Genomic DNA, 19,908 nt, shown 5'->3' with positions numbered 1-19,908 from the left:
TCACTCATTCACAGAGGGAAATCATCCTTGTTTTAAGTGCTCCATATTAAAACTTCTTAGAGTTGTCTTTCCTTTCCCAAGATGTTGAGGTACTGTGCGACCCACACTCGAGACTGCCTCAATAAGACATAAATATAATTGGGTCATTATGCTGTTTTTGTGGATTTCGTTACATTTTGACACGAAATGTTGCTTTTTGCTTAAAGCTCATTAATATAGCAGACTTCAAAGCTTCCCATTTTCCAGCAAAAGCAACCTCTTCAACCAAGGTACCTAAATCATTCACAATCAGACAATTCCGAGGACAAGGGAAAGCAGGGGTCCCCATTTTATGGTCTGCGGCCCAACGCCTGGCCACAACACCGCTTTGACCGGCACCCAGCAGTGGGGCAAAAATTGTGTTCCCCAGTGTTATTATTATTTAATATCAACAGGCTTACCTAAAACGTGTTTTTCACTTTTCATTTTTGTCAGTGCCAGATGTTCCTTGAGTTTCATGTCTTTATATTTCTTACTTTTGATGTTGTCGTTATTAGAAAATAAATAATTTGAATATACAGTGGGACAAATAAGTATTTAGTCAACCACCAATTTTGAAAGTTCTCCAACTTGAAAAGATTAGAGAGGCCTGTAATTGTCAACAGAATGAGACAGAATGTTGAAAAAAAAACTGAAAAGCATATTGTTTGATTTTTAAAGAATTGATTTCCAAATTAGAGTGGAAAATAAGTATTTGGTCTAACTTCTTCTAACGAGGTCAAACGACGCTCCACTCGCTACCTGTATTAATGGCAGCTGTTTTAACTCATTATCGGTATAAAAGACACCTGTTCACAACCTCAGTCAGTCACACTCCAAACTCCACTCTGGCCAAGACCAAAGAGCTGTCGAAGGACACCAGAGACAAAATTGTAGACCTGCACCAGGCTGGGAAGACTGAATCTGCAATAGGTAAAACGCTTGGTGTAAAGAAATTAACTGTGGGAGCAATCATTAGAAAATGGAAGACATACAAGACCACTGATAATCTCCCTGGATCTGGGGCTCCATGCAAGATCTCACCCCGTGGCGCCAAAATGATAACAAGAACGGTGAGTAAAAATCCCAGAACCACACGGGGGGACCTAGTGAATGACCTACAGAGAGCTGGGACCACAGTAACAAAGGCTACTATCAGTAACACAATACGCCACCAGGGACTCAAATCCTGCACTGCCAGATGTGTCCCCCTGCTGAAGCCAGTACACGTCCAGGCCCGTCTGCGGTTCGCTAGAGAGCATTTGGATGATCCAGAAGAGGACTTGGGGAATGTGTTATGGTCAGATGAAACCAAAATAGAACTTTTTGTAGAAACACAGGTTCTTGTGTTTGAAGGTGAAAGAATACTGAATTGCACCCGAAGAAAACCATACCCACTGTGAAGCATGGGGGTGAAAACATCATGCTTTAGGGCTGTTTTTCTGCAAAGGGACCAGGATGACTGATCTGTGTAAAGGAAAGAATGAATGGAGTCATGTATCGAGAGATTTTGAGTGAAACTCTCCTTCCATCAGCAAGGGCATTGAAGATGAGACGTGGCTGGGTCTTTCAGCATGACAATGATCCCAAACACACAGCCAGGGCAACAAAGGAGTGGCTTCGTAAGAAGCATTTCAAGGTCCTGGATTGCCCTAGCCAGTCTCCAGATCTCAACCCCATAGAAAATCTGTGGAGGGAGTTGAAAGTCCGTGTTGCCCAACTACAGCCCCAAAACATCACTGCTCTAGAGGAGATCTGCATGGATGAATCGGCCAAAATACCAGCAACAGTGTGTGAAAACTTTGTGAAGAGTTATAGAACACGCTCGGCCTCAGTTATTGCCTTTAAAGGGTACATAACAAAGTATTGAGATGAACTTTTGGTGTTGACCAAATACTTATTTTCCACCATGAGTTGCAAATAAATTATTTAAAAATCAAACAATGTGATTTTCTGTTTTTTTTTTCCACATTCTGTCTCTCATGGTTGAGGTTTAACCATGTTGACAATTACAGGCCTCTTTAATATTTTCCCACTGGGAGAACTTACACAATTAGTGGTTGACTAAATACTTATTTGCCCCACTGTATGTGGTATTTCAAATTAAAGTATGAAGTACCTATTTTAACCCTTGAGAGTCGAAGGACGCGCCGGCGCGTCCTCAGCGCACGTCGTCTTTGAAGCACCCTCGCGTTTTAATTACGTCACCCACATGCCGTTGGTTGGTCTCGTTTTAAAGTGCGGAAGTTGCGGTTTACTCTCGTTGTTATTTGAAGTCAATCGACCAACTAAAACGTGAGATATTGTCATTTAAGTTTTATAGTTTTATTGTCCTCTCAAAAAAACATTAAAACGCTGCATGGATCATTTGTTTATGTCTATATTTCCATCATTTCTTGTCCTTTTTCAAAACAGAAGCTCTATGAAAAAAAACACAAATCAAACGAACCCTTTCGAAGTCACAGTGGAAGCACAAAATGTGTTTTTTTTTTATAAATATAACTGCCGCGCGAGGTTCCACCGAACGAGAGGGAGGAGTGTTCTGAAGCAGCGAGGGGAATCAAGCAAGCGAGCGAGCGACTTTGTGTGACTTTGAGGATGAACGGAAAACTAAATTTAGCGCAAGCAATTGTGCTTTTTGATCAACTTGAGGAAGAGGGTGGTCCAAATTCGTCATCATCGTCTTCTTCGGAAGAGTCCTCGAGTGAAGATAGTGACGGATTTGAACACGTGGGTGACGCCATCGACGAGCAGAGGTAAGCCAACTCACTTTATTTTTTTATTATTTTTTTTTTATGCTATAAAAGTTTCTTTTGATATTGCAAGACAAAGTTAATTTTGATGCAATATAAGTGCGTGTTTGTGTATGTAATAATAAAATGTGCATATCAGATCAAAGTATAATTTGTGGTCTTCTTTCTATATGAAGATTAGGGATGTAGCACATATTCAGCTACGGTATTCTTTCTATTGTCACACATATAGATTTCCATTATTATTTATTGCTGTATATATTTTTATTTTATACTTTATTATTTTCATAAATACTGACTTTTGTTTCATGTACATTTATAGTGACAATGAAAGTAAAGTGAAATGAAAATGGAAGGGTGGAAAGAGGACCGACACCCCATGGAAGTGTGGGCTGTGATGTAGCCCTGTGTCTAATTCCAGGACGAAACTGCTTTTCGGAGTGGCATGCCTGAAAAAAATTTAACTTGTTTATTGTAAATATTTTTGAAAATACTTTTTTTCCCAATGTTATATATATATATTTTTTTTTCCCACAATCAGTCTTCTCAATTTGTGTATATAAATGTGTGTTCAAGAAGCTTGATTGTGTGTACATAGTTTTCATCAGGTGATGGGCCGCAATACCTAAACTCATAAAGAGATGGCCTCTAAACACTTTTTGTGTTAGATGGTATATTTTTTCACTGTTCTTCACTGTTTGGTCTGCTGTATATAACCTGTTTTGACTAGAGCATGTATAAATGCAAAAAACGCCTATGGCTATACCTGTTGTTTATGTTGAATTGTCAAATAAAAGACTATTTATTCTAAATTTTTTTGGTTGAATGTTCATCCTAACATGTTGAATAAATATTACAAAGTTTCAAAACGGTTCGTTACGCATGTTTGGTTGTCAATTGGACATCAATATTAAAAATTTTGACAAAACGATTTTGGAATTTTTGGTCTTTTTGGGCCCAAAATTATGATTTATAATTGGTCAGTGAAGGAAACAACAGTTTGGACATGAAGTTCAAGGTGTCACAAAAAAAGGGACCAAACCAGGCCATCGTAAACAATTCTGTCTTTGAAATATAAAGGCAACTTCAAAGGCATGCAAAATCAGACAAAATAGGCCCAGACCTTAAAGGGTTAAAGATCACTTGTAACAATAAACAAATATGTGTCAGGAAGTATGTGATGATATGGTATTGTGGCTACATGTGCCATGCTATTCATTTTTTATATATAATGTGGCCTGTTGGTGTTCAATTTGGCCTGGGCCATACAATTTTATACAGCCTACCTGACCCCGCCCCTCAACCACAGTAAGGAACGATAATGTGGCCACCAGAGAAAAAAGTTCAGGGACCCCGGCACGGACGAGTTAAAGATGTACCATGTTAAAATATCTTTTAGTATGACGCAGAAAAGTGATGTTAAAAAAAAAAAAAAAGGATTTATTCAAATATGTGACCCTTGAAAAAACACTGGGGTGAAAACAGTGCATGGATTGTGAAGAACTTTAAAACCTCAGAGAAAGTCAGGAATAATTTGTCACATTACCTTAAATCATTAAATGTGCTGGGGTAATATTTTAAGGATTGTGGAAAATTAAACCGCAATAATTTGGAATTACAAAGTCCCACTGTGGTATGAAGACCACTGCCATGAACAAACTGCTAATAAAAACAATAATCTTGTTTATAGATAAAATGTTTTTTCCCCATCCATCAGCAGGGTCACCTGGTTCATGGGCACTTCCCCTGACGTCATTAGGACTCAAACTAAAAATGTATTCCTTTATGCAGATTCTCATCAATGTTTTAGGTATTTTTACTACAAGGTTTGTGGAATTCTTTTATGTACTCTGAGCAGCATGGTATGGAGGACCAGGAGTGCAAAAATTCAATAAATAAATACACAATTAAATAAATAATTAAAAGCGTCATTAAAATGCTTTTATTTCAATATTTATTTATTTATTTCAATATTTATTTCAATTTTTATTTATTTATTTCAAATTATATTTATTTATTTCAATTTTTATTTATTTATTTCAATTTATATTTATTTATTTCAATTTTTATTTCGATTTATATTTATTTATTTCAAATTTTATTTATTTATTTCAATTTATATTTATTTATTTCAAATTTTATTTATTTCAATTTATATTTATTTATTTCAAAATTTATTTCGATTTTTATTTATTTATTTAAATTTTATTCTTTTATTTCAACTTTTATTTAGTCATTTCAATTTTTATTTATTTCATTTTATATTTATTTATTTCAAAATGTATTTCAATTTTTATTTATTTATTCCAATTTTTATTTATTTATTTCATCATTTATTTATTTATTTCAACATTTATTTATTTCACTTTTTATTTATTTCATTCTTGCACTCTTGTTCCCCGTGTGGCCGCATGAAATAATTTTATCTGTCATTGGGTCATCAAACTCGGTGGGCGGGCGTGAACTAGGCGGGGTTTGAGTTGATCGAGTAATAAGCGACTGCTTCGTCCTATTTCTTCCCAACATGGCGGCATTATCTGAGATTTTGCATGAGCTCTCTTGGGACATGTTAGATTTCTCAGAACAAATTGAGGCAGGACATTTGGACCCTGAGTACGTGTCCTACAAAACAGAGCAATTAATTAACGTTATTGGCATCATCTCGGCTCTGTCAGATCAAGATGTTGATCGAAGAGTTTTCGATAGTTTAGAACTGCGGTCAAGCCAGCCTCCACTCGTAAAAACGAAGTCAAACCAGCCGCCCCTCATTTGGATTATTGTTTGCATTATGTGCATTACGGTAATGCAATGCGCTGGCTTCAGAATGCAATGACGTGGCTTCAGAGCGCAAGTCCCTTTATATATGGGGGAAAAAACGGTCAAAAAAACGGTGACCTATTCGATAACGGGTCCACTTTAGAGAAAAACTAAATCATTATCATGTAAAAATGATGTCGGAGTTCAGAGTAAAACTACTTAGAAAACTGCTAGTTATTTCTGTCATTTAGCCTTATTTCAAAACTTGATAAAAAAAAATAAATAAATAAAAGCTGGTAAATATCCAAGGACCGTTCCACTTCTGAGTTATACTAGAGTTTCCCGTATGCAGACATCAGCCCGTTTAAAGGCACTGGCCCGCGCGATGTAGAAGCCACAGACTGGACTCCACCATGGGCTGCTGGTGGAGTTCTCCTCAGAGTGTCCTCGATTAAATTTGCTGCTTCTCTGAGCAGCTCTGGGCACATTTTGGACATATGAATGTTTTGCTTGAACAACACGCGAAATGCGTCAAAGCCTACAACCGCTACACTGACCACGCTAGCGACGCTACTAATCTTCGTCGTCTTTATTGATTTTGAGGGAGCAATTACATTTCAGATTATACGGATCTACACTGCCACCTTATGTATCGGGTGTACATAAAAATTAGCCAATGCCTCAGGCGTCAATCTATTCTCTGAGATCGACTAGTTAAGACTTGCTTTGCTGAGCAACCAATCAGACGTTAGAAACTTTGACGAGCAAACATGACAGATAAAATTATTTCATGGTTGCACCTCCAGAGGAACAAGAGTGCAAGAATGAAATAAATAAAAAGTGAAATAAATAAAAGTTGAAATAAATAAATATAAATTTAAATAAATAAATATAAATTGAAATAAATAAATAAATATTGAAATAAAAGATTTTAATGACACTTTTAATTATTTATTTAATTGTGTATTTATTTATTGAATTTTTGCACTCCTGGTCCTCCATAGCATGGAGGCCTAGCATTTGACACGTCTCTCTTATAGTTGAGAGTAGAGCTGTCCCGACTAGTCGACGCGTAAATGCGTCGACGAGCACACCATTCCGTTGACGGTTAATGAAGGATTAAAAAATATATATGCGTGTAAAGTTGTGAATGGCGGATGCTCAGTATACAGGTGGGGAAAGCGGCACAAAGCCAAAAAAGCGCACCAGTGGCCAAAGCACGGACTTATTTCAACGAAACAAAGGAGGGTACACTGTCGCGTGCAGTCTCAGCAGTGCCAAGCCTGCATACCACGGCAGCACGTCGGCCGTGAATGAACACGTAAAGCGTCGTCACCCAGTTATAATTTTGGAAGATGACAGGAGACAAAAACCTGGCAGATCGTTAGTTTGTATAAGTAACTAACAACATTTTTGATTTAATTGCATTTATGTGCATCATATCAACGTGCATCATTACCGTAAGTTATTTTCATGTACTTCACTCCAGTGACACGTGACATTTATTTATCTACTCTGCTTCTGCTCCTGAAAGCTGTAGGTCTCACATTCTCTGTAGTCTGTGCACAGCATGCAGATTGTATTTGTCAGCATGATGGATGCTTCCGCTTGGAGAAAAAAAAAAGAAAAACTCATGGAAACACTAGCCTGATTACTATAGTCCATGACTACACTAATCTTACTTACTTTATATTTTAACGTATTATTATGTCTATACATATTGTAGTATACTATAATATTATTGCTAGATAATTTTAATAGTAAGTTATAAGAAGTTTTTTTTTCAGAATTGGTTTGAATCATGTTGGAAAGGCAGGGTCAGAGTGTTCTGAATCTGTTTACATTCCATTCTTTTGCACTAGTTAATGCTATCAACTTTCGACCTCATTGTTTATCTGTGATTTATTATTGCATTTGTACTTTAATAAAGAATTTAAGTGTTCCAAAATATTTTTGTGAATTAGTAATAATCAACAAAAATTGAATTGCTAGATTAGTTAAAGGGGGAAAAAAATATATTAGTCGACAAATCGTTAAAAAAGTCTGCTGACTAATCGGAAGAAAAGTAGTCGTTTGGGACAGCCCTACTTCAGAGGCACTTGTTTCAAATATCAAATCCCTCCTGAGTGGAGTTCCACAAACTACAGTTTCTTCCTAGATTCTAAATTTGCTCTTAGGTGCGAATGTTTGTTTGTCTATACAGTATGACTTGTCACTAATCTAGGGTGCAAACCGCTTTTCAGCCACAGTAATCTTGTAAATTAGCAATAAGCGATAAAACAGCAAAAAAAAAAAAAAAAACACAAAAAAAAATGGTTTGAGACGCTACCTGGATTACTACTAAATTAACATGACAGTAGTGAAAATGGCCTGAAACAAAGATCGACATATATACAGTATGCAACAACATGCTCAGATGAACACATGCTGGAACCACACCACAGCACACATGACTTTGCCACATTTATACTGTTTGTTATTTTTGCCGTGCTAACTGTGCTTTATCTAAATTTTCCTTAGATATGTCCTGGTAAGACATTGTGGTGCCCTACACAAAGAATCAGTCAACACTCCATCAAAACCAGTGTGGCTTTCATTACCTGACTCTCTGTTTGTGTATCTATAATTGTTGTGCCCGCTAGCCTTCCCTAACTGGATTGGAGAAACAAATAAAACAAAAAAACAGGACAAGGGTTAAGGCTTCAAAACATCTTCGATACTATGTGCAAAAGAAGCATACACACTCTGTATTTGCCCTCGTAGTGACCCTTTTAATTCAATCATTGATAAATTAGCTGAGTGCAAAAGCTCCAAAGGCAATATGACCTTGTGTTCTCTGTAAAAGCCCATTCAAGAGACTAGTAACAGTAAATGCACCCATCACCAATCATCGACCTTGTGTCAAGTTATATACTTAAAGGCCTTTTACACACCAGCATCAGCTGAGTGTGAAGAGCGGTCCATGGCAAGCGAAAACGGGAGGAGTCACGTAGCCTGGCGTGGACGCTGTCAGGAAGTGAAAAGCGGCAAGCATATTTACCATAGTCTCAAGGCGCTTATTTTTCATTGTTGCAGAAGAAAACAGCGACTTTTCCTAAGGAGTCGGGGGCATTATATTAGCCATGTAAAGAGTTTTACAAGTTTTGGTGAGAAGGTGAATAGTTTTTGTTGTTGTTCATTAACTACATTTCCGCACAAACGCACATCGAGGTAACATTTTGCTTAGCAAGGAAAGGTATGAGAGCAGGGGTGAAAGTGGCTAGAATTTCTTGCTTGAACTCCCCGATGCGAAGGTCGCCACGGAGCCAGAAATTTTATTTACATACACACACACACACACACACACACACACACACACACACACACACACACACACACACACACACACACACACACACACACACAATATATATACATATATATATATATATATATATATATATATATATATATATATATATATATATATATATATATATATATATATATATATATATATACATATATTTTTTTTGGGGGGGGTCAAACCTGTTAAACTACTGAAATGCAAAGAATTTTTTTTTTTTTTTTAGCTCAGGTATAGACCCTACTCACGTGACGTCACAGCCACGCCCCCGCGCCATGTTGTCCGTATACTCGACATGTTAATGCATTACCGCTTCGTAAATTCCTCCTATTATGGCGTGTTTTTCTGCTCGTAAACATTAATAATCAAAATGGTGAAGGCGTGTGTGGCAGTCGGTTGCAAAAACAGAGAAGACGGAGAGACTTGGAAGTTTTACCGTATTCCGAGAGACCCGGAGAGTAGAGCGAGATGGACTGCTGCAATTCGACGAGAAAATTGGGCTCCAAACGACTACCACAGATTATGTAGTAGTCATTTTATATCTGGTAAGATGCATTTAATCTATATTTAGAGGGTTTGGGGCATTGCTATGCTAATCGCCGACAACATACAGTTTCAAATTCAAGATGCTTATTTGTTCCACCATCTTTATTTCTTGAATAATATTTAGTTGGTAACAAGCGAAAGAAGCTTGCCTCGTCTACGGATCATCGGTTAAACAGGGGTGTCCAAACTTTTTGCAAAGGGGGCCTGATTTGGTGTGGTAAAAATGTGGGGGGCTACCTGGGCTGATTTACGTAGAACAATACATTTAAAGAAATGTTAGCAAGCCCTTCTGTGTGTCACATTTGCTTTATTATTATTTTTTTAAATACATAATTTCAACAGTCTCGTCTTTGTGGCGTTCTCTTTCGACACTCGGGCTCCTGCGAAATACTGCTGCTGTGCTAGCTTCAAGTTGCTATAATTTCTCGCTGCGTATCTTTCCTTTAATGTTGTCGTAAATGTCAGCGTGTCTTGTTATTATCGCGCACATCGAACTCTTTGAAAACAGTGACTGTCTCTTTGCAAATGAGGCAGACACCGTTGTTGCGTGTTTTATTGAAGAAATAGTCCAATATCCACCTATCCTTGAAGCGTCGGCCATCGCAGTCAACTTTTTTTTTTTTTGATTGTCGCCATTTTAGAAATCACACAGGGTAATGTTGCTTAGAGCAGGGGTTCCCAACCTATTCCACTAAGGCACACTGTGGGTGCAGGATTTCATTCTTACCAAACAAGATGACAACACTTTTTCCCCAATCTGGTGTTTTACAAGTGCAATCAGTTGATTGCAGTCAGGTGTGGCTTGTTTTAGCAGAAGCCTCATTGGTTCAACTGTCTCTGCTGGATCGGCTGGAACAAAAACCAGGACCCACAGTGTGCCTTGAGGACTGGGTTGAAAACCCCTGGCTTAGAGTGCTGCTCTTAATGTTTTTCAAAGTTTCGTGAGAATAGGCCGAGTTTCTGTGGAAAAGATAGTTGTAGATATCAGGCTAGCAGATGTCAGGCAGAGAGGGCGAAGACAGCGGGTCGAAAAATATCGATTAAGGCATCAAATACGGATCTGGCGAATGGATAAACTGAAGCTTTTCCACGTAACGCCTTTTATGCAACGCATCCAATGAGTTTACGGCGTCAGATAACACCGGGGCTTCCTTGAATTGCTGTATAACTTGCACGACTAATTGAAAACAATGAGAATAGGTCTAAAAAATAGGTGCAATATGGCGGCCGGATACAGCGACACGTCATTTTGTGACGTAGGTGAGTAGGGTCTATTTCTATAACACATTCATTCATTCATTCATTTTCCATGCCGCTTTATCCTCACGAGGGTCACGGAGGTGCTGGAGCCTATCCCAGCTAACTACGGGCAGTAGGCAGGGGACACCCTGAACCGGTTGCCAGCCAATCGCAGGGCACAAGGAGACATACAATGATTTGAAAAATAAAAGTTAACAAAAACAGCAATAACCTCAACTTCCAGCTCCTAATTTTTATTTTACCTCATTTCCTCACATACTAAATGCCAAATTTTAATTTCAACTACTAAAGAACATAGGATGTATATTAATATTGAAGGTAATTTAAACATTTACTTTTACATTTACTTATTTTTTTAATAACAAAGATATAAGTAACATACATTCAGAAAAATAAGTACAAATGACTTATATTATGCAGAGTGAAATGGAATATATTTTGAAGATCGCGCAAACATTCTTTTTGAAATCATAAGGAAATGAATGAGTAGCGTAACATAAATGAACAAATTTAAGTCCAAAGTGCACATTGACAGCTAAGATGTTCTGAACCTCCCCATCAGAGCAAATAAAACTAAATATGACAAATAAGCCTCCTCAAGTCTTTCGTTGCTCTTAAAGATTTGATCCATTTTATGTTGCATTGCACTTTTTTTGTCGCATCAATTCAACAACCTTTTTTTTTTCTTTGCTGTTCCAGAAAACATGCATATTTGAACCAATCAGAGCTAACTATCTCTGCTGATCACATGTCAGTATGACAGCCAATTAAACGGATTAATGATTCCAGGCGTTTTGCTTTGCTGCGTGTATTCACACATTGACGTGACTCATCATTGTCAGACTCGGATAACTGTAGCAGCTGGGGAAACCTCAGTGCCGTTCTTGGAATAAATTAAATAATAAATATGGCTGGAAATGGATTACGCTACACAAGCACTTTATTATGCTTGTTGTTAACACTTGTGTATGTAAAACTGATGTTGGTTGGTTGTTTTCTTCTTGGAGATGAAATGAATGTGGGGCAGCTTAGCATTTTTTTTTTTTTTTTACATAGCGTTTTGTCAGTTGCCGTCATATTTTCAGAATCAAAGCACCGTGTACTGGAACAGCATTCCGGCCCTGAATCTTTTACAGGAACACCGTTCTGGCCCTGAATCTTTTACCGGAACTGCGTTCCTGATCGTTCTGGCCCACTTTCACTCCTGTATGAGTTATTTTTTGAGTGTCCCAGAGCTAACAAAACTTTTAAAAAGCGCATTTATCACAGTTACGTCTCCCGCAAGCCCGTCGATGTGGGGGGGAGCAACCGGGTATGTTGTCCCTAAAGGGTCCCTAAATAACCCTTAACTCATTTTACTTTGCATTCACATATTTCTTTTTTATTTAAATCATTGTCTGATTAAATATTATGTTCTATTCGAACTATACTTTAAACTAACATATTAAATATTTCAAATATATATCCCCCCCGTCTGTCTTTGCAGAGAATGGTTTGACCCTGCTCTGGCGCACTCAAGGCTACACTACGTATGTGCCCTGAAGCGGGAAATTAAAATCTAGCATTGTTATAAACTCAAACATGGCGAGTCGTCATAAATCGGGTGCGCAGAAAAGACAAAGAGATGAAGATCATAAAGGTGAACGAGAAAAAATGATTAATTTTTTAAAAGTGGGACAAGAAGCCATAGAATTAGGGCTACAGTTGGCTGCGAACGGTGATGTCGGTAAGTGAACAACAGCCGACACTGAACACTGAAACACACTGAACGTTTACATTTGCGATCACCGTGACCAAAGCCCGATTCGAGTCTGTCACCGGTCGCTTGTAGCCTATTGAGCTGCGGTATGACAAGACATGCTGCTCGCGTTGAGCCGAGGATAGAGAAGGTGATGAGAGATGAGGGATATATGTTAGTGAACCCTGAACCCCGGTAATATACCAGGCACGTCAACGACGCGTCAACGCAGTGATACTCTAAAGTCAAGCAGCGAGTGCACACCAGTTATGAAGCGGCTGCGTCTCGGACGCGTCCCAGAAGCGGTTGAACACATCGCACTCGAAACGAACGGCAGAGTTTATTATTTGTCGCGAGACGCAAGCCTGCTGCATCAATACTACTAGGTAGGATCAGGCAGACTGGAAGTCACTCATGTAAAAAGACAGGTGATCTGGTCGATTTTCAAAATAATATGCAATTAATTTTATTAATTTCTACGTGGCGCTTTAACTTGAAAAAAATCATCAATAAAGCTTTTTAAAACCATTCATAAGAAAAAAAATGATTTAGGCATTTCAATGGCGTACCGCAAGCAAAACATCACTTTCGCTCATTAATATTCATGACATTAGCTACTGTTGCTAAGGGGGGGACACGCCACCGTATGTCCATAATAGGAAATGAATGGAAATCGTGTACGAAGGAGATGTTTACAGAGCTAAGCCTACCAATTCTCTCCGAAAATGATGTCCCTGGTGCCAAATTCACTGGCAAAGATGTTGAAGAACATAAAAATGTTCATTTAAAGAGATGGCTTGAGTGTCGAAGGCTGAAAAAGACGAAAAAAACGAGCCGACCTATGCATAGCCTTAGCTTTTTTATCGACGCGACTGACAATGACATTCTCCTGTTTTAACAAGCTATCCTTGACCACCAGCCCTGTCTTCCTTATATATTATATCCTCTGGTTGTCCTACGTCTCTGACTGTTCTTGGGGGTAATTTAGTTAGTTTTGTGTAGCGATCGCAAATGCTACTCAGTGACAGCCAATGAACACTTCTAATTTTTTCATTGATAACAAATCTTAATTCTATAATTTAGTTACACTTCTCCCTTACTAAAGTTTTTTTTTTTTTTTTTTTTTACAACAGAAAAGGTAACTGGCAGTCAGATACCATTTTAATTCTTTTCAGGTCATTCATTGTCAGACAGAAGCAGCACGGCACAACGTCACGCTAAAAAATAAGTAAAAAATATCAAAATGGCTTACCTCATTGTCCTCTGAAAGACCATGCTAACCCAACAAAATGCTTACTGCATATGAAATGTGAATGGATTCATCGAGCTGCCGATAAAAGTCCGCGGAAGTTGATTCAATCTTCACATTTTTTCAGAGTTTTTGGTTTCGGGAAACGTATGAAGAAAACATCCTTCAAATGTCGCAATGTCTAGAGTCGTTTCTACAACTTCCAAAAAGCAATGTGTGATCGACATGTTCGTTTTTGAAAGATTGCCGGAGAAAAGTAGCAGAATTAACATAGTTTCTATGCGAGGGCGGGTCTATAATGTCCCATTTCTATTTTACTTATGCTTTATGATACGACGTCACGGTCTAAAAATAGCTTTGGCCAAAATAGCCATTGAAAAATCCATGTTAAAATCTTTGTCATTGCAATTGTTTTTCTCTTTAGCACAGGACTTTTTTTTCTTCTTTAATTCAGAAAGAAAGCTGACCAATACACGGGGTCTGAAAGGCAAATGGTTGTTGTATTGTTATCTTTAAATACCCGCCACCCTCGCGTGATCTTGCAATCCTCACGTGAACCAATCGAGCCGCGCCACAGACGCTCTGCTTGTAAAACGCGTCCTGTGGAAATTGGGGGCGTGCGTCAGCAGTGCGTTGACGTGCTGGCAATGCTGGCATGCCGTAGACATGCCTGGTGTATTACCAAGGTCACACTAGGCTGCTAGTTTGAAACGTCCTTAAGTCTCCTCACACATTCAACTGGGAAACAACACTGTTTACACCAACAGCATGCACAATAATTATGTACACATTCTCGGGCGGCTTTCCATGTCAGCACCTTATGATTGGATATCCTCGTAGTCACTCAAAATTCACGCAAAATGTTTGAGAGGTGTGAAGCTGTTTGTGAAAATATCCCAAATTGAGTAACGTCGGGTGGACTTTTTAAGAGCAAAGATTAAATGTTGAATGTGTTTATTATTTGAGTAGGGTTGGACTGATACCATTTTTTGGCTCCCAATTTCAGTTTTGTGTAATGTCGGCTGATACCACATTAAAAAAAAAAAAAAAAAAAAATATATATATATATATATATATATATAGTATATACATACATTATATACAGTTTTTTTCTTTCTTTTAATACTTAATTACTGCATATTCCAATGTAAAATAACTGGTATCATGGCTTGGTCAGAAATTGCTTAAAAACCTTTGTGAAACAGGGAAAAAGACTAATACAAACAGAATGAAGGACTGTTTTTATTGCCTACCTGGTATGTGTGACAATAAATGAATAAACTCCTCTAAAATGTGAGACCAAAATTATTGATTCATTAATACTCAGGCAGCTTGCAACCACATTTCGCCATTATTCTAGGCAATAGTGTCTACAAAATACTGTAGGTAATGGGATGGGCTTCTTCACTCGTTGGCCATTTCGATAAACATAATATTACAGTCAATGGAATGTGTTCTTTGAAATAGCTATAGACTGCTCAATTTTCAACTACATTGTTTATCATAAACGTCATAGATGCAGTAATATTACTGCAAATTTGAGATGATCAGATTTTCACAAAATCTAAATAGAATAGTCGCTAAATGAATACGAGCTGTTATAAACCAATCCGTTTGTAGTTGTACATCCATCAAAATTCATCAAGTTCAGAGTATTTTAGCGGAGAAAACCACTCACCTTACGTCTGCTAATATTGAACCCGTAAGAGAAGTCCCCTGACGCAAGATAGCTCCACCGCACGGTATGCCAGTTGTGCAGCAAATGTAAATGGAACGGTTTTAAGATTCAGCGACTTCATTTTATTTTTACTTATGACAATGTACAGTTATTATTCTAAGTGTAATGTGAGCCGTAGGGTGTGAGATTGGCCTGAAAAGCGTGAGAAACCCGCTTAATGCATGAGAGTTGAGAAGCATATTATGTACTGTAAGTCCAAGGAAAACGGGGACTATGACTTATTCCATGAGTTGGATGTGTACTGGAAAAACCCTGCAAATTCCCACTACGTCGAACCCGTTACTCCCAGTTGCCACCGATTTGAGGGAGTGAATTCTGTTTTGAATGCTATTTTGAGCTAGCCGACATGCTAACCCGAACTGAGTGATGTTTCAAAGTCTTCGAAGCGGAAAATCACACATAACTAGCCCGGATCATTTCACATGACGACTGGGTTGTCGATAGACGTTGTCAATCGGCAAACCGCCCGGCGGAGCCGTTTCCCGGAGGAGGGCGGCTGCAGTTGTTGTGCATCTAATGTGTATGAGGAGAGCTTTTTACATGCCTATCCATGATCAAACGTAAGCAGTCCTTTATTTGAAGAAAGTTTGTAGTACTTTGTAATCGCTGCATTCGCGGCTATTTTTAACACAAAGTTGCAATTTCTGATCGGGTGGAAAATTTGACAGAACACCGGGCGCACCAAGAGGGCATAAGCCGAGTATAGTGCTCTTCTGGCGAGGGGATGTGCGACAAGCCGCCAGTTGTCGGCCGTGAATTCTGTTTTGAATGAATCTAATAGAAATCAACCATAGACATCATAATGATATTAACGGGACACATTCCCCAGACACTGCGCCACGCCTTTAAGTAGGGCCAGTCCGACACTCCGCTTCAGTCGGTCGCGGTTATTCTCAAACACATGCAGCGATCCAACGCCGGATTTAGGTTGAAAAAGTATGACAGCTTTACAGCATACAAACAGGAAGGTTTGTCTCTGGGGGTGATTTGTTCGAGGATTCAAGGTAATTATTATAGTTTTCGTACCATGCATGCATTTTGAAACGTTTTGAAAAAAAATCAATGGGAGAAATTAACCGCTACGGCATTGGCGTCATAATTCGCAATATTAACGTAAAATAAATGCTAACTGCCTGTTTTTTGTTTTTTTTTGCTTTCGACCAAGAATCGAGACTGTTTTACATGCATATCTATAAAGAATTCAGGGATTTAAAGTGCGTACGACAGAAGAAAAAAAAGTCAAATAGGATTATTATGTGAATTAGAATCATATTTTGAGACGATTCAACTATATACAACATTTTAGCAAAGCGCAGATGACGAGAAATTAGTCTTTTAATCTGCCGGAACAAACGTAAGTAGTCCTTTATTTAAAGAAAGTTTGTAGTACTTTGTAATCTCTGTATTCGCGGCTATTTTTAACACAAAGTTGCAATTTCTGATCGGGTGGAAAATTTGACAGAACACCCGGCACACTAAGAGGGCATAAGCAGAGTATAGTGCTCTCCTGGCGGGGGGATGTTCGACAAGACGCCAGTTGTCGGCCGAGGGGACACAGGAGCATGCCAGCCACAAAAGTGGCTTAAAGACGAGCAGCACATTCAACATACAGTATTTATGTAAAATAAATGCTAACTGCCCGTTATTTATTTATTTATTTATTTATTTGCTTTTAACCATGAATCAAGACTTTTACGTCCACATCTATAAAGAATTCAGGGATTCAAGCATTTATTCACAAGAATTTTCAACGTAAAAAGCTCTTTCTGGTGATAAGGCTGCACCACAGTGGCTTAAAGACTAGCATCACATTCGACATATTTATGTAAAATAAATGCTGACTGCCTGGTTCTTTGCTCTTTTAACCAAGAATGGACACTGTGTTACGTCCATATCTATAAAGAATTCAAGGATTTAAGCATTTATTCGCAAGAATTTTCAATGTAAAAAGCTCTTTGTGGTGATAAGGTGGCACCACAGTGGCTTAAAGACTAGCTGCACATTCGACATATTTACATAAAATAAATGCTAACTGCCCTTTTTTGTTGTTGTTGCTTTTAACCAAGAATTGAGACTTTTTTACGTCCATATCTATAAAGAATTCAGGGATTTAAGCATTTATTCACAAGAATTTTCAACGTAAAAAGCTCTTTGTCTGTGTTTCCACTCGGTCAGCTTTGACGGAGATAGGCCCCCTAATATTCGGCCCCGCGCCGCATGTCCCGTCAATATATTATGAAGTCTACGAATCAACGTGAAATAATAGGTGTTGGTTTTTTTACTTAACAAGTCCCTTCATCCGGCTTAAATCTGGATTTAATTAATGAATGACAGTGATTCAGCACTTCTCTGGAAATGAAAATTAAAGTGAACACTTGAGTCGTCAGTCAAAAGTGATCACGAACGTCATTGTCTTAATCCTGAGATGATAACTGCTTTACATGGATATTTTATGATAGTACTGTATATTATCTGTATTGTCTGAATCACTCAAACATAAATCTGTATAGTAGTTCCAGAAAGGATCATTAATTAGTTAAAGGTAATAAAAATAAAACTGAATTAGTGCCCACTCTTCACACTCAGTGCCAGCTGGCAGATAACAGCTGTGTGGCATGATGCTGAGCTCCACTGCTGCTTGGTGATTCATCTGAAGACCCAGGGCCGTGCCTCAAATGATTGATTTAAAGTGGTACAGTCTGCCATATTGACGCCCTTTGTGGACAGTTTCATGTGTACGGAGATAACAGACGGCAGCTAAATGCGATCAAATGGCAGTGGATAATCTCTGCACTCATAGCTCTTTGTTGTACTGAACCACCGCAGTCATTTGAATGCGACACTGAGAAAACACGGTAGAGGTTTTAATGTAATGTGTGTGTAGTGCAATAGTTACCTGGCCAGAGCTGGAGCAAGTAGTGCAATACTTCAATGTGCTTTTTGAAGTGCAGCGCACTGGCGAGTTCCTCGGAGTCGATGAAGACTCTGTTACTGTGACAGGATGCCTCCTGACGCTGGCTGAGCAACACCGGACCAAAACACACCGCCAGGTTCTGACATGTCATCTTGTTCACTTCCTGGTGGGACGCCACCAACTTGAGATGGTCAAGAAGCTTTCGAAGTGTCATCTGAAGAAGGGATATTCTTGTTGAGTTCAACTACATGGTGCTGGTAGTACAGCTCACCATGAACTATTCATAATCAATGCACATGTACAGAGATAACTAAAGTGCAAGTATAGTTTTAAATGCGGAAAAACTGGGAAACCAGCTACCCACAAGAAATACTATGCCATTTGTGAATATAACTTACTCTAAAGAGCATATAGATATTGGGTTTGCACATTTTCAACATTCTCAAACAAGTCTAGCCTTCATTTTATCGAATAGCCACAACAGTAGGCACTTCTTGAGACCAGGTTTCATAGAACTCATCATTTCTATAAATACTGTATGTGTGCTTCTAAATTTACTTCTAATGTAAAAAACTCATCCAAATCTCATACATATTTAATTCCAACAGAAGATTCCAATGTACCGCTAAAATGGGTGTAGCTCACTGCAGATTGACAACAGCGAAGTAAAAGCCTGAATTTTTGGAAGGAGTCACTGTCATCATTCCCATTATTACACCGACCGCAATTACCCTTTTCAAAGTCAAAGAAAACATGAGAATGAGCCAAGGATAATTAATAAAACCTCCTTACCCTCTCCACCTCCGGCAAGTTTTCCAGAAGACTGACAGTGTGCTCCGAGTCAGCGTGGTCGTTCTCACAGCCCGCTGCTCCCATCCTCAGAGGTCTGGCGGCCATAGAGTCCAATACTGCATCATACAGCTGCTTGGTGATCAAAGGGTAGGGCAGCTCTCGTAGGTAGTCCTTCAATACGCCTGTTGATTAGGGAAGAAAGATTTGTAATGTAGTCTAACAACTTTATATCATTGGGACTGTTTTGACTCACGAAACTATTTTGATAGAACCCTCAAGGCTAAAGGCTAAATTCCAGCTTACAATACACCTTACTTGGAATGGTTGCACTCCGCTGGGGGGACTACTTAGCAACCATCATACGGCATGAATCTCTTTTTTGGCTCTGTTCCAGCAGTGGGAGCAGATACACAAAGCTTTGATTTTTGATGGATGACACAGCAAAAAGGCATCCATTTAGCACAGCGCAGCACTATGCGGCTATTGACTAAAATATCCATATCTCAGGTACTGGGAAAGGATGGTAAGTTGATTAATGTCTTTGTTCATGAATATATTAAATGGCCTAAATCAGACATGTCCAAAATCCGGCCCGGGGGCCGAATGCGGCCCGTGGTCAAATTTCATCCGGCCCCCAGCCTCTGTCATAAAATCAATAACGTCTGGCCCGAACACAAACTTTTAATAAATTGGTCAGCAGTACTGCAACCAGGATATGAAGTAGTTTACACCCAAAATGCTGCCTCTCATTTACCCACTAAAAGGCAGCAGCACTTTAACCCTTTATTGCCAAACGT

General features: G+C 38.7%; 1 protein-coding gene across 1 annotated transcript in view; it reads right to left on the bottom strand.

Moving 5' to 3' along the window:
- The window catches only part of syde2 (synapse defective 1, Rho GTPase, homolog 2 (C. elegans)), an 85,204-nt gene that overhangs the window by 12,007 nt on the left and 53,289 nt on the right, over window positions 1–19,908 (bottom strand). The window contains exons 6-7 of the mRNA XM_057840838.1: window positions 19,112–19,293; window positions 18,302–18,533 (exon numbers count right to left, since the gene is read on the bottom strand). Coding sequence (XP_057696821.1) covers window positions 18,302–18,533; window positions 19,112–19,293 — 414 coding nt within the window. The remainder of the gene's footprint in view (window positions 1–18,301; window positions 18,534–19,111; window positions 19,294–19,908) is intronic.

This window comes from Corythoichthys intestinalis, chromosome 7 (assembly GCF_030265065.1).
Source record: "Corythoichthys intestinalis isolate RoL2023-P3 chromosome 7, ASM3026506v1, whole genome shotgun sequence".
NCBI classification, from domain to species: Eukaryota; Metazoa; Chordata; class Actinopteri; order Syngnathiformes; family Syngnathidae; genus Corythoichthys; species Corythoichthys intestinalis.
This window is presented reverse-complemented; position numbering and strand designations above follow the sequence as displayed.